General features: G+C 53.3%; 1 protein-coding gene across 2 annotated transcripts in view; it reads left to right on the forward strand.

Moving 5' to 3' along the window:
- Positions 1–27,633, forward strand: part of OSBP2 (oxysterol binding protein 2) — a 366,090-nt gene that overhangs the window by 331,465 nt on the left and 6,992 nt on the right. For both annotated transcript variants that reach the window (XM_065417771.1, XM_065417770.1), the window contains one exon: positions 26,187–26,307. In XM_065417771.1, coding sequence (XP_065273843.1) covers positions 26,187–26,307 — 121 coding nt within the window. The remainder of the gene's footprint in view (positions 1–26,186; positions 26,308–27,633) is intronic.

Raw genomic sequence — 27,633 nt, forward strand, 5'->3', positions numbered from 1 at the left:
ACAGGGCTGGTCACAGGGATCTGCAGGGGACAGAACTGGGGGGGGGGAAGTCAAGGAGGGGGCTTATGCAGTGACACCCCCAGGAGGCTAAAGGGAGCCCAGGAGTTTCCCTGGCACCACCAGCTGGGCTTCCAAAGGCTGCCCAGCCGAGCTATTGGGCAGGTGGGGGTGGGATGTTCAGTAATGCCCACAGAGTGTCTGGATATGGGGAAGGGAGCGGGAGGATAGTGACAGATCATAGTGAAAGCCAGGGAGCGTTTGGGGGAAGGCCAGGAGCTCAGCTTTGGCCATGCAAAGCTTGAGTGAGCAGCGAGACACCCAAGATGGAGGTGTCAGCCAGACAGGCCAGGAAGCGGGATTGGATGGATGGTGACAGATCAGGTGTGCCGAGCCAATCAGGCTAGAGATGGTAATTGGCGTGCGAGAGCATGAGGTCACTCAGGAAGAGGGTGTAAAGCGAGAAGAGGAGGGCAAGGTCAGGGCCCTGTGGGACCCCCGGAGCGTGGGAGAGAGGAGGAGAAGGACCCACCAGGAGAGATGCTGAAGCAGCAGGAGAGGATGGAGTGGGTGGGACACACTTTGTTAATTGAAACTGAAAGAAGAAGATGCCTTGTGGAGCCAAAATTGTCCCAAATGACAGGAAATGAAGAAAACAGCAAGGAGATGGTCATCCCATGGAATCTTGGCTAGAAAGTCGCTGTCCCCCAGGCGGGGGGGGTCTCTGGTTTCTCTCCTTGAGGTCCCCGAGGTGCTAGCCGCACGGTGCCAAAGCCAGTCTTGTGAGAGTCCTGCTGTAATTGTCTGTGTGCCGGGATGGGCGGTGATGCCCTGCGCATGGAGGATGTTGTCTTCTCAGCCTGTGGTAGGATCGATGACTCGGTCAGGGGTGGCCACTGTGGGAAGTGATGTTGATTCCAGTGGGAAGTAAAGAGCCATGGCAAGGAATGGCCTCCTGTGAGAGACAAGAACGAAGCATGGGAGTCTTCAAACACCCCTTCCCCTCTGCATTCATTCAGCATCCCAGGAGCGCTGCCCCAGAATGCTTAGGGGCTCAGTCGCCTAGTGGGTTTGTGCTCCAGCTGTGTAGCTCTAGAGCCCTGTATTCCAATCCTAACTGGCTACAGGCCAGCAATAAAACAAGCCAGATGGAGTCACAGCAGCGATTAGCCCATCGGCCTCCAGGACGGGGTTTCATCTGTGACATTTGAGCAGAATGGGAAATAGCAGTGAGGGCGAAACACTGCTACCGTTGAACTGCTGCCTTTGCAATGTCACGGAGAGGCATATTTGACAAGTCGGTTCCTCTCTGCTCTGAGTGTCTCTGCAGAGGTGGATGGGGCTCGGTAGCTTTCTTTGTCTTTGTCTTGGAATGAAAAGGTTTCATTGCATGGCACTAACACAAACGAAGATCCTCAAGCTTCCCAGTGTATCCAAGGCTTGCCTGGCGAGCAGAAGGTCTTAATTAAAACCTGGTGAGCTTAATTAGCCGAGATCTGTAAAGAAAATTGACTTGTGACAAATGACTATTCAATACTTTTGGCTGCTCCATCCCATCCTCCTGGTGGATAGATTTACAGGGCCATTTATTTTCCTTCCCCCATATGTAGACAGTGGTGTTGACATGGTGATTTATGTTATCCAGAAGGTTTATTTGCCATCTTGGAAAACAAGGTCCCATGGAGCAAGAGAACTGTTTGATCTTTGTCTAGATCAGCGTTTCTCAAATGCAGCCACCATGGTTGCATGTGACCACCAGTGGATTTTTATTTTGCAGCCACGACAGCCTCCAAATCATGGGCGGAGACTGGGAGGGGAAAGCAGCGCCCCTCCCTGCAGCACCCAGCTGTTGCTCCTGAATACCTGCTACCAAGAGTAGCGAGATACGCTGCCTTGGGGTTTGTGCTGGCGCCGCCAGCAGGGATCGGTGCCCTGCACTGCACCACCTCCTCGGAGCTCTGGGCAGCGCCTCTGGAGACAGGTGGGGCCGGTGTGCGCGGTGCCGGAGTTGGCTCTTGTCAGTGGAGGCGGCTGCAGCGTTTGGTCACCGGGGCTGTCCCTGGGCAGCTCCATCCTGGCTGGGGCCCGGGGAGCCTGGAACTTTGCAGGCAGCCGGTGAGTTCCCGACCCACCTTCCCTGGAGCAGGCTCTCGATGAAGGGCTGAGGGAGGCAGGGACAGAGAGACAGGATTTGTCAGAGCAGCCACCAGCAGGAACCCCTGGTCTAGATTATGAAACCTTGAACAAAACACAAATATCTGCATGTGACACACAGCCCATCCCTCTGCAAAGGCAGGACACGGCTCCCTGATTGACATATCTGATAGGACACCGACCCTGGCAGTCTTCTGGAGCTAATGCTCTGGTATTAAACTCTTGCTTCCTTCTACACTAGACATTTCCCTTAAGATTTAAACTGGTCTTGATGTCAAAATGTTTCTGAAACGCCTTTGCAATGCAGTGTGAGAAGCAGCAGGCCAGCGGCTGGCGCTGCGTGGCGAAAGCATTGTGTGTTACATCAAGGGGAACAGTCTAGTACCCGTCTCCTTGACAGACGACCCCTAGGTAGAGCCCTGTGGGCTTGCCTGGTCTCACTTACAGCGGCAACTAAGAGGCTCCACTCACCCGCCACCATTCCAGCTTCGACGTGCTCTGACGGGGCAGGAAGGCGCCCGCTGCAGGGATGAGCCTGGGCACAAGTCACCTTCTGCGGTGACAGGCCACTCACTCATCGTGGGCTCCACCTCCTGAGAGCCAAAGGCCTGGAAAGGCCCCTCAAGTGCTTGGTACTGATTAATGAGAGAGCACCAGCAGCACCCCTCAGCCTGGGGCCTGCGACCCTTCAGCACCACGCCGAGCACCTACCACCTGGGAGTCATGTTCCTGGGTACCCAGCACTTGGGTATCGGCAGTCTCGCGATCGAGTGGTTTCACTGTGAGCCCAGTACTGGAGGCACCTCTCCTGGAGAGGCTGAGGGTGGCGAAATCTAAGCCACCAGTTACTGAACCATCGATACAGCTAGTCAAGGAGGTGTCTCTGGTACCGACCCCTTCCCCAGAGTCCAGGCATCTGAGTAGAATGGTCCATCCTTGGAGGGAATCTCCTTGTCCCCATCCAGACAGTGCAGGGGGACCTCCCCCACCCCTTGCTGTGGCTCTGGGAGGCAGAGCTGCAGCCACTCCAAGCCTGTTTAGGGCTTTGAGTGAGAGCCAGGCGTTCCCATTGAGCTGACACCAGTGCGGAGCGGAGGGCCCTGGTGTGACGGCCAGCACTGCTGTGTTCTGAGCTAGCCGAGCGTGCTCCACTCCAGATCGCTTATTGCCGCTGCAGGTTAGGTCCCCATCGCCTAGGAAAGGGCGGCCACAGCCAAGGAAAGTGCACTTGTTTGTGTGCCCAGTGACAATTGGAGGGCCCACGTTTGCAGTGAGGCAACCACTCATCCAATGCTTCTCTTCGTCATTCAGCATTGCCCCCTTCCTCCCTGGATGGAGCCTGAGCCAGCCACTTTTCAGCCAGGACCCTATTCTGTGTAGCCCCTAGGACAGCAGGGAAACAGCACTCTCCCTGCTTCCCGAGGAGTGTACGGCTGGGTGTTCAGTGTGCTGCTAAACGCTGTTGCCCAGAGCATCTTCTGATCCCTCCTGGCACCTGACACGTGCGGTGGAAGGAGCTGTGTGACGGGACCGGGCCCTGCTGGAACATGGAGAGCCTTTGGGGTAGAGGAGCAGGCGTCCATCCCAACCCTGGGAGAATTCTGCCAGAGGAAGGAACAAAGCTAGCTTAGGGTGGCTCCATCCACCCCCACCAGCTCCCAGGGAGAGGTCATCAGCCCCTTGCGATCCGGGGTGTTGAGGGCCTCCAGTCAGTCTGAGATCACTGGTATGGGCATTCAACCATGTCCTGAGATCACCCATCGCTTAAACCAGTGCCGTCTCCAGGCAAGATCCAGCTCCGAGGCCTGGCGGGAGGAGAAGGAGATTCCAGAGGCAGTAGGAAGCTGCTGGAGGTGACCGTAAACACCATCTGGGTGTCCTTTCCCGTGAAGGGGATGCTGGGGAGGAGCAGCGATTTGTGAGGCTTGTGCAGAAAGATGCTGATTTCAAGCAGCATTGCCAGGGGCTTGGCTAACAGGGCTGCAAGTTATCAAAGCTCATTCTCGTTGTGATGGGTAGTTTTGAAGTCCACTCTCCAGCACTGATGGGCAGGCTGGTTAACTCACTGGTCCACTCGGCTCCTAGCAGAACGGGGGCTTCACACTGGTCCCCTACACGGAGTGGATGCTGGAGAGCAAGCCAGTCCTGGAGGATGCCAGCGCGCTGCTGGCGTTCCGCGGCTCCTGCACGCTGGCTGGAGGGTGGCATCTGGGATGTACCGGAAGGGCTGGGTCTCTTGCTGCTGCCGGCGCCAGGCCCCCCAGCTAGCCCCCCAGGCTGCCCTGGACCCAGAGCTGTCCTGTCCATAGGACGTATCGGGGCAACCGCCCCAGGCCCTGTGCTTTGGGGGGCCCCGCCCTTCATGGGGACGCGGGGTCCAGGATGGCCTGGGGGGTTAGCAAGGGACCTGGCCAGCAGCAGCAAGCGACCTGGCCCCAGCCTGCCCCACTCCACTCCCTGCCCCCATTCCACCTCTTCCCACAAGCCCCTACCCCACCTCTTTTCGGCTTTCGCCCCCTCCCCCGAGCGATGCCGGGAGCTGGCGGGGAGGGCTGGGGCAGGGTGACTTGCTGCTGCCAGCACCAGGCCCCCTGCTAACCCCCCAGTCTGCCCTGGACCCCGCGTCCCCCTGAAGCACGGGGCCCCCCGAAGTGCGGGGCCCAGGGTGGTTGCCCCTCTCTGTCCTATGGACGTTCTGGGCACCATCAAAAATTATACAAACCTGGTGCCCATGCTGCTGGGCCTTGCTGAGGGCAGGGAGAGGAGGTGTTGGTGTAGAGAAGGCTGGCGTGTGTGGTAGGAGGTGTTCGGAGACTCATAAGAACATAAGAAAGGCCGTACTGGGTCAGACCAAAGGTCCATCTAGCCCAGTATCTGTCTACCGACAGTGGCCAATGCCAGGTGCCCCAGAGGGAGTGAACCTAACAGGCAATGATCAAGTGATCTCTCTCCTGCCATCCATCTCCATCCTCTGACGAACAGAGGCTAGGGACACCATTCTTACCCATCCTGGCTAATAGCCATTTATGGACTTAGCCACCATGAATTTATCCAGTCCCCTTTTAAACATTGTTATAGTCCTAGCCTTCACAACCTCCTCAGGTAAGGAGTTCCACAAGTTGACTGTGCGCTGCGTGAAGAAGAACTTCCTTTTATTTGTTTTAAACCTGCTGCCTATTAATTTCTTTTGGTGACCCTTAGTTCTTGTATTATGGGAATAAGTAAATAACTTTTCCTTATCCACTTTCTCAACATCACTCATGATTTTATATACCTCTATCATGTCCCCCCTTAGTCTTCTCTTTTCCAAACTGAAGAGTCCTAGCCGCTTTAATCTTTCCTCATATGGGACCCTCTCTAAACCCTTAATCATTTTAGTTGCTCTTTTCTGAACCTTTTCTAGTGCTAGAATATCTTTTTTGAGGTGAGGAGACCACATCTGTACACAGTATTCGAGATGTGGGCGAACCATGGATTTATATAAGGGCAATAATATATTCTCAGTCTTATTCTCTATCCCCTTTTTAATGATTCCTAACATCCTGTTTGCTTTTTTGACCGCCTCTGCACACTGCGTGGACATCTTTAGAGAACTATCCACGATGATGCCAAGATCTTTTTCCTGACTCGTTGTAGCTAAATTAGCCCCCATCATATTGTATGTATAGTTGGGGTTATTTTTTCCAATGTGCATTACTTTACATTTATCCACATTAAATTTCATTTGCCATTTTGTTGCCCAATCACTTAGTTTTGTGAGATCTTTTTGAAGTTCTTCACAATCTCCAGAAGCCAGTGAAAGAAGTGTCTGCCCTGCTGGCTGCTTCACACACAGCATCTCTTCAAGCTCTAAGAAGTTCATCCCCGTCCCACCCTACAGCTACAGGCCAGGATTTTCCCATGATGCACTTGAATATCCCAGAAAGAAAGTAGCTTGAAATGGCTTCACCTGAGGAGCCCGTCAGTGAAGAACAAATCAAACAGGGCATCTGCATAATTCTCCTCAGAAACCTTCCGGTACATCCCAGATGCCACCCTCCAGCCAGCGTGCAGGAGCTGCAAAATGCCAGCAACGTGCTGGCATCCTCCAGGACTGGCTTGCTCTCCAGCATCCGCTCCGTGTAGGGGACCAGTGTGAAGCCCCCGTTCTGCTAGGAGCCGAGTGGACCAGTGAGTTAACCAGCCTGCCCATCAGTGCTGGAGAGTGGACTTCAAAACTACCCATCACCACGAGAATGAGCTTTGATAACTTGCAGCCTGGTCCGTTCAGAACATTTGTTCTTATCACGACAACACCAACCCAGAGAGACAGGGCAGGCGGGGCTGCAGGTCAGGGCTGGGGTTCATCAGCAGAGCTGTGGCGGGAAGGCCTCCGGACTGGAACAGCAGGGAATGCTGTGCTGCAGGTTAGGACTGGCAGAGCTGTGTTGGGAAGTCAGCAATCGGCTGCTGCTCCCCATTGCTCACGTCCCGCCAGCACCAGCCTCATGCACCAAATGTCTCTTCTATTAAAAATCCGCTCTGGAGTTGTTGCAAACCTCGCTCAGCCTTCCTTACGCTGGCATGGCTTAACAGGGACAAATCACGTTGTGGCTGCGAGAGCAATGCCTCCCTCGCAGAGACGTGCGTCACAACAACGCTCCCAGGGCAGCGCTCCTCAGAGGAGCGGGTAAAAGAGAGAGGCTCTTGGGGTTCATTTAGACACTCTATGGGGCTCTACTTTACATCATGCATTCAGCGACAATCAGTCCTACAGATGTGACAGGCTAGATTGCGCAGCGGGAGACATTGCAGGTTTCGGGCACGATATGATGGACGTGGCTGGGAATACACAGCAAGCCGGCGTGGGTGTGCTGCAACATCTTATGTTTAATTCAGTGTTCTCTGACAGAGTTTGGTGTTCTTCCATTTTCCTTTGGTAATAAGCCTTTGGCTGGTGGCTGACTCTCTCGCCCCCTCGGGACAGTCTTGCTAAGCAAAGGATGTACGAGACCCTGATCTCAGCTGGGCTCCAGAGGTGTTACCGTGATACAAATCATTAGCAATCATAAACAGCTTAGGTAAAATCTGTGCAACTGGTGTGTGTGGACAAGGCCAGTGTGCCTGCAGACAAACCGAGGGTTGTAGCCGCGGTGGGCTGGGCTGGACAGACACGAAGGCCCTCGCTGAAGAGGTTGATCCAACTGGAGGGAGGGTTGGCTTCCCCTCAAGCCAGATGGACCCTTTGGGGTTTCATTCCCTGTAATTTTTTTGCCAGGTTGTCACCTTTGGGCATTTAGGCCAAAATTCTCTCCCTCGGGCACCTCACGTTAGACACCTAAATGCAGCCATCTCAGCACCTGAACAGCTGGCCTGCGCACCCGCCGCTCTGAAAAGCCGGCCCCCAAGTGAGGTGCCTAAAGATGGATGGAGGTGCCTCACCTTTGTCGCCAAGGGCCCGCCTCCTCTCAGGAAAGCCACAGGCCAGGGGAGAGCCCTTCCAAAGCTTTGCTGAAGTGAGGGGGATGGATCTTCCTGGAAAGCTGCTGAGCTGCCGTGAGATTGCTGCCAGGGACTGGCCTCTGTTGCAGCTATTTATGGAGCAGCGGCATCTTCCGTGGGTGGCTGTGAATTGCTTAATGCTTCATGCATTATAGATCAAGGGCTCTTTAACTAAACAAAGCTACGTCTCCTCCCCCAGAGTCGGCCCGCCGAGGGCCAGGCCTTCCTGGCAAAGACAAAGCACGCGGGTACGTGCCACAGGGCTCATCGTTTTCAGTATATGAAGCCGTCCAAATAACACTGCTGCAGATTTGCCCGTGCTGCTTTCTATGCTCAGCATGTACGATAAGCTGCCCCTTGCTTGGTCCCTTACCATGCGTGCAGCAGGTTGTGGGTTCGTGTCTGGCCCTGTACGTCCATTAACCCTTTAATGCTGTGTGGCCATGGCCAGCAAGGGGGCTTGTGCATGGTCCTTCACTAGTGTGCCAGAGGTGTCCGAGTGGTGCTCAGGGGAGTTAACCGTTCCCTGAATTCAGTGGTATGTCACAGCAGACTCAGTACGCTAGGTGGCGCAGCTGGCACATTCCAGCCCTGGCACTACCCCAGCATGTCTCCTAACAGAGCTCTTTGTATGGATCCCCACCGTGAGCTTTCAGCAGTGTCTGAACCTGGGACCTTCACCACCAAAGCACAGGCCTCTAGCACTCGAGCTAAACGAATAACTCCATTCGCTGGCAGCTGTGGTAGGCTGTTATACTCCCTGCCATCTCCCTTTGGCTGCAGCCCTCGTGGTGAAAGCTCTGGCCTGGGATGGGATGCCATCCAGCCTGCCCTTGTGCATCGTAGGTTGGCACATCAGCCTTCTCCAGTCTTGGCCACTGCTGACAATGCCCCGCCAACCAGTAAAGGGCATGAGCAGGCTCCAGGCCACTTATTTAAAGCAGGGTCTTGTGCCCCCCCAGGCAGGTCACTGATTTCTAGCTGAGTGAATAGCCAGGAGCCCTGTGACGTTTGCCGCTCCTCCGCGGCCCAGTGACCACAAACGACCCTGCCGGGGGCCGGGAGTGTCCAGGCAGCCCCTGCATCCAGCGCACCACGCTGCTCAGATCCCTGAGTTTAACTGATAGCCATGTTCTCCAGCCCTGCTAAACTCGCTGCTTTGGCCTGTTCCCCTTTAAAGAGTGCTGTGGTGGCACCATCTCTCCGCTGGGGGAAGGGAGGGAATTGAGAAACACAATCCTCCTATGGCACAGTCCTCCTGGTCTCTCTGGGTAGTGTGGGCTCGTCTGCAGGCCCACACCCAAGCCAGCTTGCTGTTTATTCCCAGCCCTTTGACTCTCCCCGCTGGTGGAGAGCAGCCCCTGTATGAGGGCACACAAGGAAGGGAGAGAAAGTTCTGTCTTCCGTGCCCACAGCCAGGATTGGATAGTGGGCTGCATTGGATGGTGCCGTCTGCCAAGGGGACTGTCAGGAGCCTCTTGCTTGGGATTTAACACTAGTGTTTTGTGGGAACGATCCTGCAGTGGCCCCAGGGAGATGGGCTGCATGCTCTCTGCCAGCTGCAGCCTCTGGTCACCTGCGCTGGGCAGGCAGAGGCTGGGCCTCTAGTCGTGGGACTTTTCACTGTGGGGCACTGGTTACTGGAGCATTACAAGTAAAGCAGTTAAATACCTTGACTTCAGACTAGAGTGCATCCAGATAATCAGATTCTCTTCACTAACTCTATGCCAGTCCCCCAGCAGCCTAGCTAGTGGGCACTTTGTTGCACGTGCTCCTGATCTGCAGACCTCGGCTCTCTGAGCAGAGAGAGATTTGCATAATAATATGCACAAAGGAGAGGGAGCGAGCTAGCTAATGAAAACTGATCTAATCTTGCAAGTGGGTCCTGAGTGCAGGTGGCGACGCAGTGTAACCCTTGCAGCGCCCCCTGCCGGCCTGCACGGGAGTGCCAGGTACAGCTGGAATGCATCAATAAAACAACACACCGGTGGGCTTCTCGTAATGCCAGCATCTGCACTTCTGCTCCCAGAGTCGTTCTGTTGTTCCTGCCAGTGTGTCATCCAGGGATCAAGCCGTTTGTTAATTCTGTGCAAGTGTGGGTGAGTTGATTCCGCACAAAGGCAGCTGTTGGAAACACAGGCTTTAGGTTATTGTGTAGTTACTAGTCATCTTGGCAGAAAACCTGCCTTGTGCAAAATCTCTGCAACAAATCGACCCGTCGTTTACCTCAGCCATGCCTGGGAAACCATGGGAGGGGATCGCTTTGCTGCTGGTCCTTCACCAGACTTGCTGTGCCCTGGAAACCTAGTTGGCACATGCAACAGCATGGCCAGTGCCCACTTCCCGGGATATAGAATCATAGAATCTCAGGGTTGGAAGAGACCTCAGGAGGTCATCTAGTCCAACCCCCTGCTCAAAGCAAGACCAATCCCCAACTAAATCATCCCAGCCAGGGCTTTGTCAAGCCTGATCTTAAAAACCTCTAAGGAAGGAGATTCCACCCCCCCCCCTAGGTAACCCATTCCAGTGCTTCACCACCCTCCTACTGAAAAAGTTTTTCCTAATATCCAACCTAAACCTCCTCCACTGCAACTTGAGACCATTACTCCTTATTCTGTCATCTGCTGCCACTGAGAACAGTTTAGATCCATCCTCTTTTTGGAACCCCCTTTCAGGTAGTTGAAAGCAGCTATCAAATCCCCCCTTGTTCTTCTCTTCTGCAGACTAAATAATCCCAGTTCCCTCAGCCTCTCCTCATAAGTCATGTGCTCCACCCCCTAATCATTTTTGTTGCCCTCAGCTGGACTCTTTCCAATTTTTCCACATCCTCCTTGTAGTGTGGGGCCCAAAACTGGACACAGGACTCCAGATGAGGCCTCACCAATGCCGAATAGAGGGGAATGATCACATCCCTTGATCTGCTGGCAATGCCCCTACTTATACAGCCCAAAATGCCGTTAGCCTTCTTGGCAACAAGAGGACACTGTCGACTCATATCCAGCTTCTCATCCACTGTAGACATGCAGGTGTCTGGAACAGCCACGGCTCCTGCAGATTAACTTGCCAGGGGCTGGTGGCACAGTGGGATCATGCACAAAGCCTTTCTCTTCTGAAGACTTTGTGTCAAGTCCCATGCTAAGGGAGCAGCGTGGGACTGTTTGAAATAGTCGTTTAGCTAAGCTGGGACTTGGGATCCTAGCAGCCCCCAGGCCCCTGTGCTTCCTGGTGAAATGTTTGTTTTCCTCTTAAAAAGGAGCTCTCCAGGGAACGTGTGAAGGGCCCCAGCAGCAGGACTAGGCCGTCTCCATACCCATTGTTTGAGATACTGTCCTGCATCTACACCTCTATTGCTGAGGTAATTCTCAGAGCGTCCCTGAGGGGAGGCAAGGGGTGACTTTGGCAGATCGAATTGACTCTGCACGGGGTACTGGTCCCAAGGCCCCAGTACAGCCAATAGGAGGGGTTGACAGGTGGTCGCAGGGACCCCCATGGCATGGGGTACCAGCAGCTCCTCGTTAGAGGTGGTGGAGGTTGGTCCCATGCCTGTGAGAGTCTTTTGGATGGTGGTGGATACACAGGGCCAGGGAAGAATGGTTCATCGGATGGCTCAGAATATCCCGATGAGGAGAAGGCTGGTTCCAGTTCCAGTGGTGGTACCATCGGTGCCATTGGAGGGTAGATGTATTCTGTGTATGGGATGGGTGATGAGCTCCTTCCAGCAGTCAAGTTTCTCGGAGGTGCTATTATCTCCCTAGAAACGGACAGGCCTGATGGAGGAGGTGATTACAGATCCGGGAGAGCGAAAATGTCCTGTGGGGCAGCAACAGATTCGGATCTCCTCTGTGTGAGAACGGTTCTGTTTGTCCAGCCATCGCAGCCGGTGAGGAGGGTGGTATCCGAAGTTGGCAATGATCGGATTTCGTCAGCGCCAACAGATCCTAGGGCTGGGAAGAGATTGGGACGATGGTTCCGATGGAACACAGTCCGGTACTGATGGAGCCCAGTGCTTATGGGCTTTCTTGTCGGGCATCAATAATAGCAATGACTCTACTAGAAAATCTTACCTAGCTAAATGGAAACACTTCTCTTCCTGGGCACAACAAAGAGGTATGTGACGGGTTGGGTCACAGAGATCCCCTTGGGACTGTCACCTGATGTGCTGAAATTACCTCTGAGCCCGTTTTCCCTGCCAGCTTGGGACTCCAGAACCCTGCCTTGTTGAGCCAGACATGCTAGCCTGCTGCAACACAGGCCCAGGGTCTGGGCCACACCCCCAAAGCTGCAAACTTTAACTAAAAACAGCTCAGAAGATTACCTGTCTCTAGCACCCAGACACCTAGTTCCCAATGGGATCCAAACCCCAAATAAATCCATTTTACTCTGTATAAAGCTTATACAGGGTAAATTCGTAAATTGTTTGCCCTCTATATCACTGATAGAGAGATATGCACAGCTGTTTGCTCCCCCAGGTATTAATCACTTACTCTGGGTTTATTAATAAATAAAAGTGATTTTATTAAGTATAAAAAGTAGGATTTAAGTGGTTTCAAGTAATAACAGACAGAACAAAGTAAGTCACCAAGCAAAATAAAGCAAAAACACGCAAGTCTAAGCCTAATACGTTAAGAAACTGATTACAGGTAATATCTCACCATCAGAGATGTTCCAATAAGCTTCTTTCACAGACTAGACTCCTTCCTAGTCTGGGCCCAATCCTTTCCCCTGGTACAGTCCTTGTTAGTTCCAGCAGACATCTCAGGTGATAAGCAGGGGTTTTCTCATGACTGGCAGCCTCCTGTGTCCTGCTCCACCCCCTTTTATAGCTTTGGCAAAAGGCGGGAATCTTTTGTCTCTCTGGGTTCCCACCTTCTAAATGGAAAAGTACCCAGATTTAAGGTGGATTCCATTATCAGGTAACATGGTCACATGTCACTGTAAGACCCCTAGTCTCCATTCCCCATGGGCTGGCCCACAGGTGCACAGGAAGGCTTGCAGGTAAATAAACCATTTACAACCAATTGTCCTAGTCAGTGGGAGCCATCAAGATTCTAAACCACCGTTAATGGCCCACACTTTGCATAATTACAATAGGACCTCAGAGTTATACTTCATATTTCTAGCTTCAAATACAAGAATGATACATGCATACGAATAAGAGGAATATATTCAGTAGTTTCTAACCTTTGTTATGATACCTTACAAGAGACCTTTTGCATAAAGCATATTCCAGTTACATCATATTCACACTCATAAGCATATTTCCATAAAACATATGGAGTGCAACGTCACGAGGTGTTCTCCCAGAGACGACAGCTAGTCCTCTCCTCTTGGACTAGATCCAATCTGTGAAGACATCAGCTTTGTTCATCAACTCCTTGCGAGTCTACTTTGCAGCGATCAGCACATACCATCCACCTTCTCAGAGCTACTCCGTCTTCACCAACCCCCTGACCAATAGATTCTGGAAAAGCCTAATTAGAACCTTACCACCTACTCAGAAGCCTGGTCCCTAGTGGGACACAAACCTTGTTCTCTCAGCATTCACAAGCTCCCCGCCCTTTGAACCTATAGCTACTTGCTCCATGCCCCTCCTTTCCATGAAGGTTGCTTTCCTTGTAGCCATTGCCTCAGCGAGAAGAGTTGGAGAACTTGGAGCAGTGATGGCAGATTCATAGATTCTAGGACTGGAAGGGACCTCGAGAGGTCATCGAGTCCAGTCCCCTGCCCGCATGGCAGGACCAAATACTGTCTAGACCACCCCTGATAGACATTTATCTAACCTACTCTTAAATATCTCCAGAGATGGAGATTCCACAACCTCCCTAGGCAATTTATTCCAGTGTTTAACCACCCTGACAGTTAGGAACTTTTTCCTAATGTCCAACCTAGACCTCCCTTGCTGCAGTTTAAGCCCATTGCTTCTTGTTCTATCCTTAGAGGCTAAGGTGAACAAGTTTTCTCCCTCCTCCTTATGATACCCTTTTAGATACCTGAAAACTGCTATCATGTCCCCTCTCAGTCTTCTCTTTTCCAAACTAAACAAACCCAGTTCTTTCAGCCTTCCTTCATAGGTCATGTTCTCAAGACCTTTAATCATTCTTGTTGCTCTTCTCTGGACCCTCTCCAATTTCTCCACATCTTTCTTGAAATGCGGTGCCCAGAACTGGACACAATACTCCAGCTGAGGCCTAACCAGAGCAGAGTAGAGCGGAAGAATGACTTCTCGTGTCTTGCTCACAACACACCTGTTAATACATTCCAGAATCAAGTTTGCTTTTTTTGCAACAGCATCACACTGTTGACTCATATTTAGCTTGTGGTCCACTATAAGCCCTAGATCCCTTTCTGCCATACTCCTTCCTAGACAGTCTCTTCCCATTCTGTATGTGTGAAACTGATTTTTTCTTCCTAAGTGGAGCACTTTGCATTTGTCTTTGTTAAACTTCATCCTGTTAAACTCAGACCATACACGATATTCTTTACATCTCTACACCCCAAATTCACCCCTAAAGTAGTTTCAGAATTTGACTGTAACCAATTCATACACTTACCTGTGTTCTCCCAAAACTGCACACTTCCACAAAGGAGCAAAGACTCCACTCCCTCGATGTTCGGCAGGCCTTGGTTTTCTACCTGCAGAGAACAAAACCAGCAGCCAGGCAGTCCCGGAAGCTGTTCGTCGCTGTAGCAGAAGGAGTCAGAGGGCGCGTCATCTCCACCCAGAGACTCTCCAGATGGGTTTCTGGCAGAACTTCTACTCTGCATTCAGCTATTGAACTCCCCAGCCCATGGGGGAAGAGCTCATTCCACCAGAGTGCAAGCAACAGCTATGGCGTCTCTTCAGGAGGTGCCCCTCCTGGGCATCTGCAAAGCAGCCCTGTGGGGCTCCCTTCATACATTTGCAAGACGTTCTGCCCTGGTGCAGGACTCTTCTGCCTCCTTCGGGACAGCAGTGTTCCACTCAGTTCTATTGTCTACATCCTCCTCCTACTGAGGTGCTGCTTGTCAGTCACCCACAGTGGAACACAATAGGGACCATCACTTGAAGAAGAGGTTACTTGCCTGTAATTGGAGGTTCTTTGTGATGTGTGATCTGATTCGCAGTAGAGAAGGAACTGGAGAGGTGGTTGGTCTGCCCTGCCCTTTATCCCCTCAGTCGGTGGCATGAGGTGAGCCAGGGTGCATGCGTGGACCAACGGACACCACTTTCAAAATTCTCCGGCTCCAGATGCATGGTGCACATGCATAGCCCACAGCGGAATGCAGATAGGAACCACACATCTCAAAGAGCCCATAGTACAGGTAAGTAACTTCCTCTTCGCTGTCACCTGAATCCAGACTTGCCTATAGCAGCACCCTGAAGCAATTCAGAACTGGTCTCCTCCTTCACTGTGAACAGTGTCACACTAGATCACCCTGGTCCAGGCAGGCTTCACAATATACTGCTCTGCAGACAACCACCAAACGGGACGGGGTCAGAGAGGGAGATCGTACTGGATTTCATGTATTTCAACCTGTGAAGTTTCAGAGCTTTCTCTTGTGGATCCTCTTGGCAGAGAGAGATTTACCTTGTGCGAATTTCCCAGGGCCGTAGCACATCCGGGGGTGAACAGGTGACGGGAGCGCAGATTCAGATGCACATTTTCACACGATCAGTGCTATGAAATTCTCCTAGAAATGTGTGTGCACTGCTCTCCCACACAGTGAACAAAGTATTGATAATCTCATGACTAAAATCCAGTTATCCAAATAGGATATTCTCTTGCCGGTTACAGAGGAATTGAAGGAGGAGATTTTGCTGTATTTCTCATTTGTAATCCAGTTGCTCAGGGGATTTAGGCTGTAATTGCATTGGTACAAATAATCTCTTAACTTGTTTAATGCAGCGGGTCTTTGGGCCCCCTGGCTGCAGAATGTTACAGCTGATGCACAGAGCTCACCGCACTGGAGACAGTGCAGACTGGCTGTCTGAGCCCCAGGCTGGGGGCTAATCTGAAGGGCACGGAGTTTCTCGGTGTGCTGCCCTGGCTCTGGGGTTCAGTTGGGAAGTGGATGGGTGCAGAATTCCCTTGGTTGTAACTCACGAGGCTGGGCTTTACTGCGGGGACTCCAGTGGGAGGAATAAAACTAGGGCAGCGGGAAGGTTCTATTAAGTTAGTCTATGGATTTAGTCCTGTCATTACAACATGGGGAGCTTTGGGCTCTTTAACCCAGATCTGCAAAGGTATTTAGGTACCTAACTCCCATTGATTGTAATAGGAGCTAGGTGCCTAAATACTTCTGGAGAAGCTGGGCCTTCCTTCCTTCTCCCCCTCCCCCCAACCCCACCGCTCTGAGCCCCTCCCCATGCCATGCTCTTTGGGGTGGCATCTCTCTGCCGTGATCTCAACTTGCACAGCTATTGTGGGGTCCTTCTGTGTCTGACTCTTCACCAGTCTAATCTCTGGGTGGGATCTCTAAGGCCCCATCTCCAGTACACTTATAACAGCACGGGGGCACAACACAATTGTGTTGTCATATGGATGGTAGCTAGGCAGTGTCCCCAATGTCCTAGAGACCTGCTGCGGAGTTGTAACTGGCTCCACCAACTCCATTATAGTTGTACCGTAGACAGGGCCTGAGCCACGCTGTAATTTGTTGACATCCCCCAGACACTGATACAAGGAGCTGTGCCCGTGTTAGGCAGCCAAATGGCGACATTGCTTATTATTTAATTCTGAACGTCCTAATGCCCCCAGTTCTCAGCTCCCCGAGGGCACCTCTCCTCTGCACAGACGGGGAGTGCAGCAGCACCAGCAGCCCCTGCTCCCTACCAGTGACGTGCTGCCCATCTTTGGTTGGGTGAGGACACACTACTGCCCCTAAAGGTGAGGAGGAGGATGGCAGCTTCCTCCAGGCAAAAGCTAAAAAAGGGGCTGAGATACTTGGCTAATGGCTGCTGGTGAGATCTCTGTTGCTTTGGTGCACTGGGGCATCAAGACAGAGTGGGATGTTAGGCTGAGAAAAGGGCTGATTATAAAAGTACTGTCAGAGCGATAGGGACCATTATATAGATGGGAAACTGAGGCCCAGAGAAACTAATTGGCAGAATAGGGAATTGAACCTGGGGCTCCTGAGGTGCAAGCTAGTCCCCTCACCACAGGGCAATTCCTTCTCCCCTCTCTTCCAGCAGGGGTGACTGTGCTGTCACCCCCATAAGAGGAGAGGTTGGTGGGGTGACTGTCCTGTCCCGTCACCCCCGCAAGGAGTGTGAATTTCTGTCAGGAAACTGCCTTCGTAAGTGCAAGGGGGTCTCCACTTCCGGCCTGTGTGGGCAGGGGGAGCCCGGTTCTCCTCCCTGTGGGGAACTGACCCCTCCTTGGTTTTAGAAGCACAGAGGAAATCAGGGTCTGCCTGATAGGCAGAGCCATGAGAGGCGGCGGAGGTGTGGGGCGGTTCCTCCCTGACACCAAGGCAGGGTTGGTAATAACGTGTGCCTGTCGAGGGACCTGTCCAGTGTCTCTCTCTCTTTCCCCTGGGGGGATTTAGGCTGCTCAGACAGCAACACTTGTGTGACTTGTCCTGCCGGCCTGAGGACTGGAGCCCTGTCTCTCAGTAGGAAGGGTACGGCCAGGGCACCGCAGAGCCTGCTGACCCCACAGTATGGCCTGGCCCTGCCCTGGAGGGAGAGCACCTCTGGGGGGGAGGGAGCTGAGTCTGAGCCAGTCAGTGCTTGGTCCCCTTGCGGATGGTGCTGGTGAGGAGGCTGAGCCGTGGTGGCGTCCCCGTGGCCTGGGTGCCTGCCTTCTAGGAGCTGGGCTGAAGCCCACACCCTCTCCCACCCACTGGCTACCTGCGAGGCTCCTAGGCCTGGGCTGGGCCAGCTCACAGTGTGCTCTGGCTACCTGTCCCCCTCCTCGCCAGTGCACAGACAGGCTGAGCTGCCCCCTGCCTGCCGAGGGCTGCGGGTGACTCCCTTCGGAGGTAATTACCCCTCAACATGGCACAGCTGAGGCCCTAGCTCCCTCCCTGGTCCCCATGCAGCTGGGAGGGAAGGGAGCGGACGTTGGGACCCAAACCTGGATTCCCACCTGGCAGCTGCTAGTGTAAGCGGGGGAATGGTCCCGCTATTGTGGGGAACTTTCCTGGCTTCTGCACTACCCCTGTGAAGTGGGCTAGCGAAAGGATCTGAGTCCTCGCTCCCACTCCCTTTACCCAGAGGCCTCCCTGCCCTTGAGGACTCCCCTTCCACTCTCCTGTCTAGCAGAGTCCTCGTAAACCCCGACAAGGCTGGGCCCAGGATTCCTGGGGGGCTCGACCCCCAACCCTGCTGTGGTCACCCAGGACAGGGGCTAGGGTGTCCCCACTCCGGGGTACTCTCTCTGCACTGGGCACCTCCCTGACCCACTGATCATTTCATACAATTTAAAGCAAATACAAATTGTTTAATTAACAATTAATTTTAAAAAAGAATAAGGAAAAATGGGAAAGGTTAAAGGAAACACATCACCCTGCTCTGTGGCCGGGAACATCACAAACAGTGTCTCTGGAACGTCAGGGCAGGTCACAGTCTGTTCCTTGTAGGTCCCAGGCTCCTTCTCAGGCCCTGGCTGTGCTGCAGAGACGCTGCGGGTCGGACACTTGCTCTGGCGGTGGTCACACGCTCTCAGGCTCTAGGTGGCAGGACCCTTCTTCCCAGCGTCGCCCCTGCCCGGTTGGGGTTACAATCCCCCTCCAAGTCTGGCCTGCAGAGCCTCTTGGCTGAGGCGTCTCCCTGCGTTGGGCCCCCTGCCCAGGGTCCCCCTCGCTCTCCCCAGCTGCTCACCGCACCCGGCTCCGGACTGCTCCAGCTCCAGCCCCACTCGGCCTCAGCACGGCTGCTGCTGCTGCTCTGCCTCCAGCTCCCTGGGCTGCTTGTCTGGCCCCCCTGGCTCTGGTTGCTGCAGCTCTCCTCCCAGGGCAGGTCTGCTCTCTCTGGGCTGTGCTCTGGCTTTGGGGCTGCAGCTCTGCTCCCAGCAGCTTAGCTCGGGCCCCTGCTCTCTCCTTAGCTCGGCCCCGCTCTGTCTGACTCAGGCCATTCCAGTTCACATGGAGGATGGGACCCCCCTGGCCTCCTGACTCCCTGATTAGCCTGCCCGCCCTGTCAATCAGGCTGATCTGGAGCATTGGCCTCTCCCCATTGTTCCTGGGGACTGTCAGTCTCAGGCTCCTGATTTCCCATCGACCCCTCCCCTTTTAGTGCTGGGAGCTAGCCAACCAAAACACCCCCACTGAATGTTAGTAAGGGGGCAACAGTCCCCTTACATTCCCTCTTGCTAAAATACTGCCACATCCACAATATTCACACCGGTACATCCGGGCCCCATAGTAACAACATATACCCACATCATTTTATATCAACAACCCATTAACAATTATCAAAAGAACATTTAACATATTTAACATTCCACATCTACTTCTTAATACCATACATAACAATATTCATTAAAACACTACATAGAACCAATAACATACTTATCTCTAAGTCTAACAGGAAGTACACCCTTATTAGCCCTCTGGGACCTTCTTAAGACTGGCGGTTCGTTACCCATATTTTCTATTTTCCTATCCTCGGGTAATACTGGGTCAGTTTGAAGGATCTGGCCATTCTTGTTAGGGTTTGGGTTTGCCCCACTCTGTCCCCCTCTGTATTCGGTTTGTGGGACTAGAACCATTTCCCAATTGGTTTCAGCCTCCTCGGGGTGTACTGATCTACGCCTCCTGTGGTCCCTGTCTGGACTAAGGGTAGGTCTACACTTACCCGGTAGTTCGGCGGCGAGCGATCGAACTTCTGGGTTCGACTTATCGCGTCTTGTCTGGACGCGATAAGTCGAACCAGGAAGTGCTCGCCGTCGACTGCGGTACTCCTGCTCGGCGAGAGGAGTACCGTGGAGTCGACGGGGGAGCCTGCCTGCCGCGTGTGGACCGAGGTAAGTTCGAGCTAAGGCACTTCGAACTTCAGCTACGTTATTCACGTAGCTGAAGTTGCGTACCTTAGTTCGACTTGGGGGGTTAGTGTAGACCTGCCCTAAGAGTGCAATGTTTCAACTGGTCCCTATATACTACTCTCCCAGGACCTCCTCGTTCAGGCTGGTTAGCATACACTGGCAGTTCGGGATTGTTGTGGGTGACCACAGTGGGGGGATTTGGCTTCCATTTGTCCTGTATTTTATTACATCTCCGGCGTCTACGGCTACGAACTGGTACACAGTCACCAGATCTGATGAGAGCCCCACTGGACTTGCTATCATAAGTCCTTTTCCTACTTTGGGCTGTGTCTTTAGTTGTACTGAGAGCAACTTTCCAGGCTGTCTTCAGCCTGTCATGGTGACCTTTGACCTGGTCATCATAATTTGTCACCTCATCCTTAGAAAAGACTTCTTGATGCTTCTCTGGCAACGCCCTTATGTTAGCCACATGTGCAGGCATCAGCCCTTGGCGTGCCGCTTGAACTGGAACTGGCAGTCTCCCATCACATCTTTCTTGAAGAAAGGTAACTCGTCCTCCCTTCTCCCTCGTCACCTGCAGCTCATTTCCTGGTACACAGCGGTGTTCGTCAAGGAGCTTCCCTCTCCAAGGAGGAATAATGGTCTTCCGTTTTCTGCCCACTTTAACGTTTCCCATATGCCTTGTGGTGCCCAGGGAATGACTCTGCCTCTCCGCTCGAGCCAGTACTCTACTCAGCGCAGCATTCTTCGTAGAGTGCTCGTGACAGTTCATCCTCCTGGTTCCTTCTCCTGGTAAGAGTAGCTCCTTCAGCTCACTAATGATGTTCATCCCTAGAATCCCTGGGACTCCTTCTCCAATATGGCTCCCTTTTGAGGCTTTGTCTTTCAGGATGAAGATGCATTTTCCTGGCAGTGTCTGGCCCATATACTCTATGTCTGCTTCAAGGCACCCCACCACTGGGATTGCCAGTCCATTAACTGCTGTTAGACGTACAAACCGTGTGCTGTGCATGGTCAGGTCCTTGTCCTTCAAATATTTTTGAAAATGCGACTCAGTAATGGTGGTGACTTCTGAGCCAGTATCTAACAAACATCTGGTCTTCACCCCTGCTATACATACTTCAGCAGTTAGACAGTCTCCAAATGCTCGCTTACAGAAGTCGCTAGATATGCTGGCACTGCCCACGTTCCTCTCAACACTGTATGCAGAGGGATTTTCCACGAAGGACAGGCCTAGGAATCCTTCTGCCACTGCTTGGCCTTCTACTGTAGATGGACCACTTGCTCCTGGTGCCCCATTGGTTTCGAGTGCCTGGGACTCTGTTCTCCTTCCAAGTGGACATTCTCGGCTAGTATGTCCTGGCCTTTCACAAGTGTAACAAATGTATCTTCCCAGCTCGTCCTTCAGTGGGGCTCTTCGGGATCCCGGTGCCCTTGGATACTTTGGCATACTAATGGGATGTTTTTCTTTCATCAACTCGGTCATCACTTTCAGCATCTCCCCCTGTTGGACCGCCAGTTTTTGGACAGCTTCACTTAAGCTTTCCAATGTTAGCTCTGTTTGGGGCAGGGCCTTTTCCCCAGCAACTGCATTCACTAGGCCCCCACTTCGTGTATGGGCGTTAGGCTTGGCCACCTCTGCCACAGGAACTTCCTCTTCTTCTGACCACATAATGGCAGCCTGCATGAGTTCATGGAACTTCTTACTGGGCTCTTCTTTAAACCTCCTTTTCATTTCACGTCGGAGGGAGTCGTCACGGAGCCCCAGCACCAACTGCTCTTTCAGAACCGTATCTGGGTCTGGAACTCGCTGAGGGTCTCGCCGCTCCACTTTGCTCATTCTGTCCTGGAGGTCATATGCGTATGCCTGGACAGTTTCACCAGGCTCCTGCTTTCTCTCAAAAAACTCCTTTAGTCGGGTTCCAATAGGTACCTTGTCTCCATACATTTTTAGGAGGAGTTCAAATACCTTTTCCACATCTTTCTTGTCTGCCACTGCCATGAACTTGCCTTGCCTTGGCCTGGCCCTTGAGGTGCTCCTCTATGAAGTCCACATGATCTTCTTCAGGTACTCTTAGCACACGCAGAGCCGCCTTCACAGACTTGACCCACTCCTCTAATGTAATGTCTCCTGGTCTAGTTGGGAAGCCACCAAACTCCGTGATCTTCCGCTCCCGTGGGACATAAATAGTAGGGGGTTTCTTAGCTTCTGCTGTCTGTTGGTCTATTACTGCCTTGGCCAGCGATAAGGCTTCTCTCTGTTCAGTTCTAGCTTGTTGTAATGCCTCCACTTGGTCTGATAATCTGCGCTGAAGTTCAGCAAACTGGGTTCGTAGTTCTTCAATTCCAGCCATGGTAGGGTGCTCAACCAGGCCCGGACCGTGCTACTAGAACTTAACCAGAAAACCAATGGGGTGGACCCTGTGGATAGGATCCTGTTCGTGACGCCAATTATGTAAGCGGGGGAATGGTCCCGCTATTGTGGGGAACTTTCCTGGCTTCTGCACTACCCCGGTGAAGTGGGCTAGCGAAAGGATCTGAGTCCTCGCTCCCACTTCCTTTACCCAGAGGCCTCCCTGCCCTTGAGGACTCCCCTTCCACTCTCCTGTCTGGCAGAGTCCTCGTAAACCCCGACAAGGCTGGGCCCAGGAATCCTGGGGGGCTTGACCCCCAACCCTGCTGTGGTCACCCAGGACAGGGGCTAGGGTGTCCCCACTCCGGGGTACTCTCTCTGCACTGGGCACCTCCCTGACCCACTGATCATTTCATACAATTTAAAGCAAATACAAGTTGTTTAATTAACAATTAATTTTAAAAAAGAATAAGGAAAAATGGGAAAGGTTAAAGGAAAACACATCACCCTGCTCTGTGGCAGGGAACATCACAAACAGTGTCTCTGGAACGTCAGGGCAGGTCACAGGCTGTTCCTTGTAGGTCCCAGGCTCCTTCTCAGGCCCTGGCTGTGCTGCAGGGACGCTGTGGGTTGGACACTTGCTCTGGCGGTGGCCACACGCTCTCAGGCTCTAGGTGGCAGGACCCTTCTTCCCAGCGTCGCCCCTGCCCGGTTGGGGTTACAATCCCCCTCCAAGTCTGGCCTGCAGAGCCTCTTGGCTGAGACGTCTCCCTGTGCTGGGCCCACTGCCAGGGTCCCCCTCGCTCTCCCCAGCTGCTCACCGCACCCAGCTCCGGACTGCTCCAGCCCCGGCTCCAGCTCCAGCCCCAGCTCCAGCTCCAGCTCCACTCGGCCTCAGCCCGGCTGCTGCTGCTGCTCTGCCTTCAGCTCCCTGGGCTGCTTCTCTGGCCCCTCTGGCTCTGGTTGCTGCAGCTCTCCTCCCAGGGCAGGTCTGCTCTCTCTGGGCTGTGCTCTGGCTTTGGGGCTGCAGCTCTGCTCCCAGCAGCTCAGCTCAGGCCCCTGCTCTCTCCTTAGCTCGGCCCTACTCTGTCTGACTCAGGCCATTCCAGTTCACATGGAGGACGGGACCCCCCTGGCCTCCTGACTCCCTGATTAGCCTGCCCGCCCTGTCAATCAGGCTGATCTGGAGCATTGGCCTCTCCCCATTGTTCCTGGGGACTGTCAGTCTCAGGCTCCTGATTTCCCATCGACCCTTCCCCTTTTAGTGCTGGGAGCTAGCCAACCAAAACACCCCCACTGAATGTTAGTAAGGGGGCAACAGTCCCCTTACACTAGCACTGTCAGCCCCTGCAGCTTCTCTCCTAGTGTCCCGTTAAACCTCCCTAGGGCAGGTGCTCGCCAGCTGCATTCTCCCCAGTGAGTCCCCCCTGAAATCCCCGTCTCCTCCCCCAGACACGCTGGGGCCAGTTTCCTCACAGTGCGGCAGGGGCTGCAGCTGCAGCACAAAGGCTGCCAATTAGGGGGTGTCAAAGCAAGACCGTGGGGGGGGGGGCGAGGCGAAAAGCACTTGTTAAAGGGTACAGCTGTGGCTGCAGATCTTCCCCGCAGGCCGTACAGCTGCCCGCTGAGGGGAGTCCAGCAGGAGCCCGGCATGTCCTCGTCTCTGCATGTCCTTGCAGAGCCTGTGTAGTTAGCAAGCAGCCCTTGGTCAGCATCCTCATTAGAGCCGGGAAGGGGAAAGCAGAGAGATTTTAATGAGGTTTAAAGAGGCTTCCACGAGCTAATAATAGCAGGTCATTGGGGGGCCCAACGGAGTGTGAGATGCCGAGACCCAGGGCCCGATTCTGCCCTCGCTCTCACCGGGGTCAATAAGGAGGCGCTCCACTGACCATACCAGCAAGAGGAGACATGGATCCTACCTCGTAGTCTGGAAACGTCCTGCCCAGGTCCTGGTGCCTCCTCAGATCCACCAAGCCAAGGCGGATGGATCTGGCCACGTGGCAAGAATCAGGAACCTGAGGGTAGCGGAGCTGCCCCAAAGGCGGAGATTGGAGACTCTTCTGGGGAATAGCTTCATGGCAAGTTTAAATGGAAGGAGGATGGGTACCACTCCCAGTAACTTCTGCTCGAAGATTCCCTGCAGTCTCGTCAGAACTAACCTTAGAACTGATCCTATTGAGCTATCAGCATCTTAACTGTGTCTGGGACAATATCCTCAGACAACTCAAAGCCTGGGATTTCTGCCCTCCGGATCATTCCAGAGTTCTCCAGAAGTGGCACTGAGGATTTGTTGATGTAAAACTCCGAAGGGGCCAGGGTCTGAAATCCAGAATACTGTATCTAGCAAGGCTTAGGGTAACTGTGGGCAGCCAGGTGCTTATCAGTCCCAGCCTCGAGCGGGTGGAGATCTTGATATAAAGAAAACTGTCTGGAAATCTCCTCTGGATTCAGTCCCTTCCAGTTGAACCCATCTAGGCTGCAGATCGATGGACAGCACACTGACTTGTACGCGAACGTCTTCCTGTGCCTGCACTTTGCTCTGGAGTTATAAATGACCAGTTGTCTGTGTGGGCTCCTCCAGGGCTGTGTTAATGGGGTAGGTAATGCAGTGGGGGAGAGGTCTGTATCTCTTGTCCCTGGATGGTGGTTTTCTTTTGATCCCCCTGTTGCCATGAGAGGAGTCTGTTTGGTCTCTGCCATGGCCTGGCATGCGGGAGCTGGGTTGGGTTTCCTTGCAGACAGAGCTGGAGTTGGAGGGTGGTGTGTGTGTGCGGTGGGTGGAGGGGTTACACTTCCTAACCATATTTAAAACCAAGACCGGATCATTCAGGAGTAGGGGCTGGGGCCACGAGATTGAGCGTTTTGCTGTTGTCTCCTGGCACTGGATCTTTACATTTGAAAGCTGCTGGGTTGTTTTTATAGCTTCCAGGGCTTGCTAACGAGCACTAGCAAGTCCTGGCGAGATCTCTCCGCTGCTCGCTTGGAGGGCTAATGTACCAGCACAAGGAGTTGCCGGGGTAAATGTACTGCTTGCAGTTGGAAAGGCTGCTGCCCCCCGAGGGGAACCTGCTCCTGCTCCAGTGTCTGTTGCTGTTGCACTTGTTAGTCACAGAAATGAGTGAGTGTAAATGTCTTGTTGGCACAGTCAATAAGCAGCCGCTGTTTTATCGTGAGAGAGACAAGGTGGGTGAGATCACGTCTTATTGGGCCAACTTCCGTTGGCGGAAGGTACAAGCTTCTGCGCTACACAGAGCAGCAACCACAGCAACATTTGGGTCCATCTGTGAACCCCGAGTGTGCAGGCGGCAAGTTGCTCTGTCGCTGTGTGTTCCTGGCTGGCCGCACATCCCAGCTGAAGCAGGGCACCCTCTGCCCGACACACCTCACAAATGCATTTGCCCTCCTGGTTATTAATGACCGGAGCTGCCTCCTGCGATCGCGCCGTCAATACGAATAGAGCCGCGCTGGCGGCAGGGAAGGAGCTCTCCCAGGAAGTGCGAGCGCTCGCAGTGCCAATCCACGCACAGGCCTCCTGAACTCCGGGGAAATGTTTAAGCCGCGCAGGCCCGCAGATCTAAGTGTTTGCGCATCTAACGGACTTCCCAGCTAAGCCCAGTTTTCCATGAGTGGGATTTTACTTACCGTGTGCATCTGTGATTCACGCAGCCTGAGGAGAGGAGAAAGCTGAATTCTGAAGGGCTGGGGGGGTTCCTGTTTACAGTTAGCGTGACAATGACAGGAGGGGGTGCTGCTGTGGGGACCCCTAAATTCTGCAGGGCTGTCCCACTTCAAATGACTGTCAATGGATGATGAGGGGATTGGGAAATGTAAGGTTGGAGCATTAAAACCAGGAGGGGAAGAACCCTGTATGAGAAAAGTGCATGTAGTGTCCCTGAGTGGTGTAGCTGCCTGTCCTGTGAGACGGGGCTTATCAGGCAACGGCTGCCTGCTGCCCCCTGTAGGCGGGCAGGGAACACTGCGTCTTTTAGGCTGCAATGTCGTAATATCCTTCAGGAAGTCAGAACGTGTCACGTCCTCGGTTCCAACGCCAACCTCAGGTTGTCCCAATACACTCTGAGTATTGCTGCCTGGATACCAGAGTGCCATACAAACTGTGAAGTAGATCATGGCCCGTGGGCCCCTCTCTCTTGCCCACCTGTTGGGGTGGGACATTGTTTCCTGTTCTGAGCCTTTCTCCCATGGGTGTGACACTGCTTTCTCCTTGTGTCTCACAGGTGAGCCATCACCCACCAGCTGCGGCCCATCATGTGTATTCCAAGCAAGGCTGGACGCTGTGGCAGGAAATCACAATTGCCAGCAAGTTCAGGGGCAAATACCTCTCTATCATGCCACTGGGTAAGTGACTAGCCCGGACGGTGAGTGTTAACTCCTGGGTGCGTTTGCTATGCTTGCGCACTACTCAGAATGTTTGGCCAATGCCCTGATCCCCTGGGGATCACATAAACCCTGCGGAGGGTCTGAACCGAGACGCCAAATTGGACTGATCTCCCTTTGCAACATGTCTGCAGGGAGAGACACGGGCGCTGAAAACCACCAGCCAGGGGAAACCAGGCAGATCTGAGGGGTAGGAGGAGACACAGATGGTCCAGATTTGCGTGTTTTCTAGATGCAGGGAGGCAGGGCTGTCTTGTGGCTACCACTGGAGTCAGGGTTCCTGGGTTCTTTTCCTGGCCCTGTCACTAACTGACTGGGACTTTGGGCAGTTCACTTAGGGTGGGATTTTCCAAAGCTGCTAAGAGCACAAGTCGTATCACTGCTGAGTCACGCAGGGACTTTTGGAAATCCCATCCTTAACACTCTCCCCATCTGCAACATGGAGGTGATGGTCCCAGCCCCGCAGGGGAGAGGCAAGGCTTTGTCCAAAGCACTAGCTTGTGCCTTGTTCAGTCCCTGCTTCCTACCAGACTCTAGCCAGCAGGGGGCAGCGATACACAAATCCTATCCAGAACACACAAAGCAGTTCTCAGGCTGTCAGTCCCTGGGGCGCTGCAGAGTTGGTGGGTGCTCGGCAGGGACTGTGGGATGATTGCGAGTCAGGCTGAAAGAGTCGGTGGCGCTGTTTGACGGCTTTGGGTACTGAAATGGTTCCTAGTGAATGTTTTTTTCAGTTACAGAATTTCTCGCTACACCCTTTGGCCCTTTCTCGTTTCAGTGTGCGGAGCTGACTTGTTCTAGTCGGTGGGCATCTGGCTTCCTGCTGGCTTGTGAACTAGTCTCTCCTTAAATTATATTTAAGACACTTAACATGTCTAGTGATTTCCTCCCCCTTTTAGTTCAATGCAGTGAAGCTCTGGACCTGCAGTTTCCCTTACGAAGCATTCGCTCTGGGTCAGTATCAGACTTTCTGCACTGACTGTTCCCCTTGGATAGTGCTCTATCTCAGAGCTCTACCTACCACTTAGTCCAGGCCTAACAAGCATCATGGATGGACGTGGCTCCAGTTACCTGGTGGAAAGATCTTGGCTGGGGTTCATGGAAATGTACAGGATCTGTAGGAGCCAGGCCCTATTTCTTACGACCGGTGCAATAAACTTGGGTCCACTGTTCCTACACAGAGGGGTAGCCGTGTTAGTCTGGATCTGTAAAAAGCAACAGAGAGTCCTGTGGCACCATACATCCGACGAAGTGGGCATTCACCCACGAAAGCTTATACTCCAATAC

This window comes from Emys orbicularis, chromosome 16, assembly GCF_028017835.1.
Source record: "Emys orbicularis isolate rEmyOrb1 chromosome 16, rEmyOrb1.hap1, whole genome shotgun sequence".
NCBI lineage: Eukaryota > Metazoa > Chordata > Testudines > Emydidae > Emys > Emys orbicularis.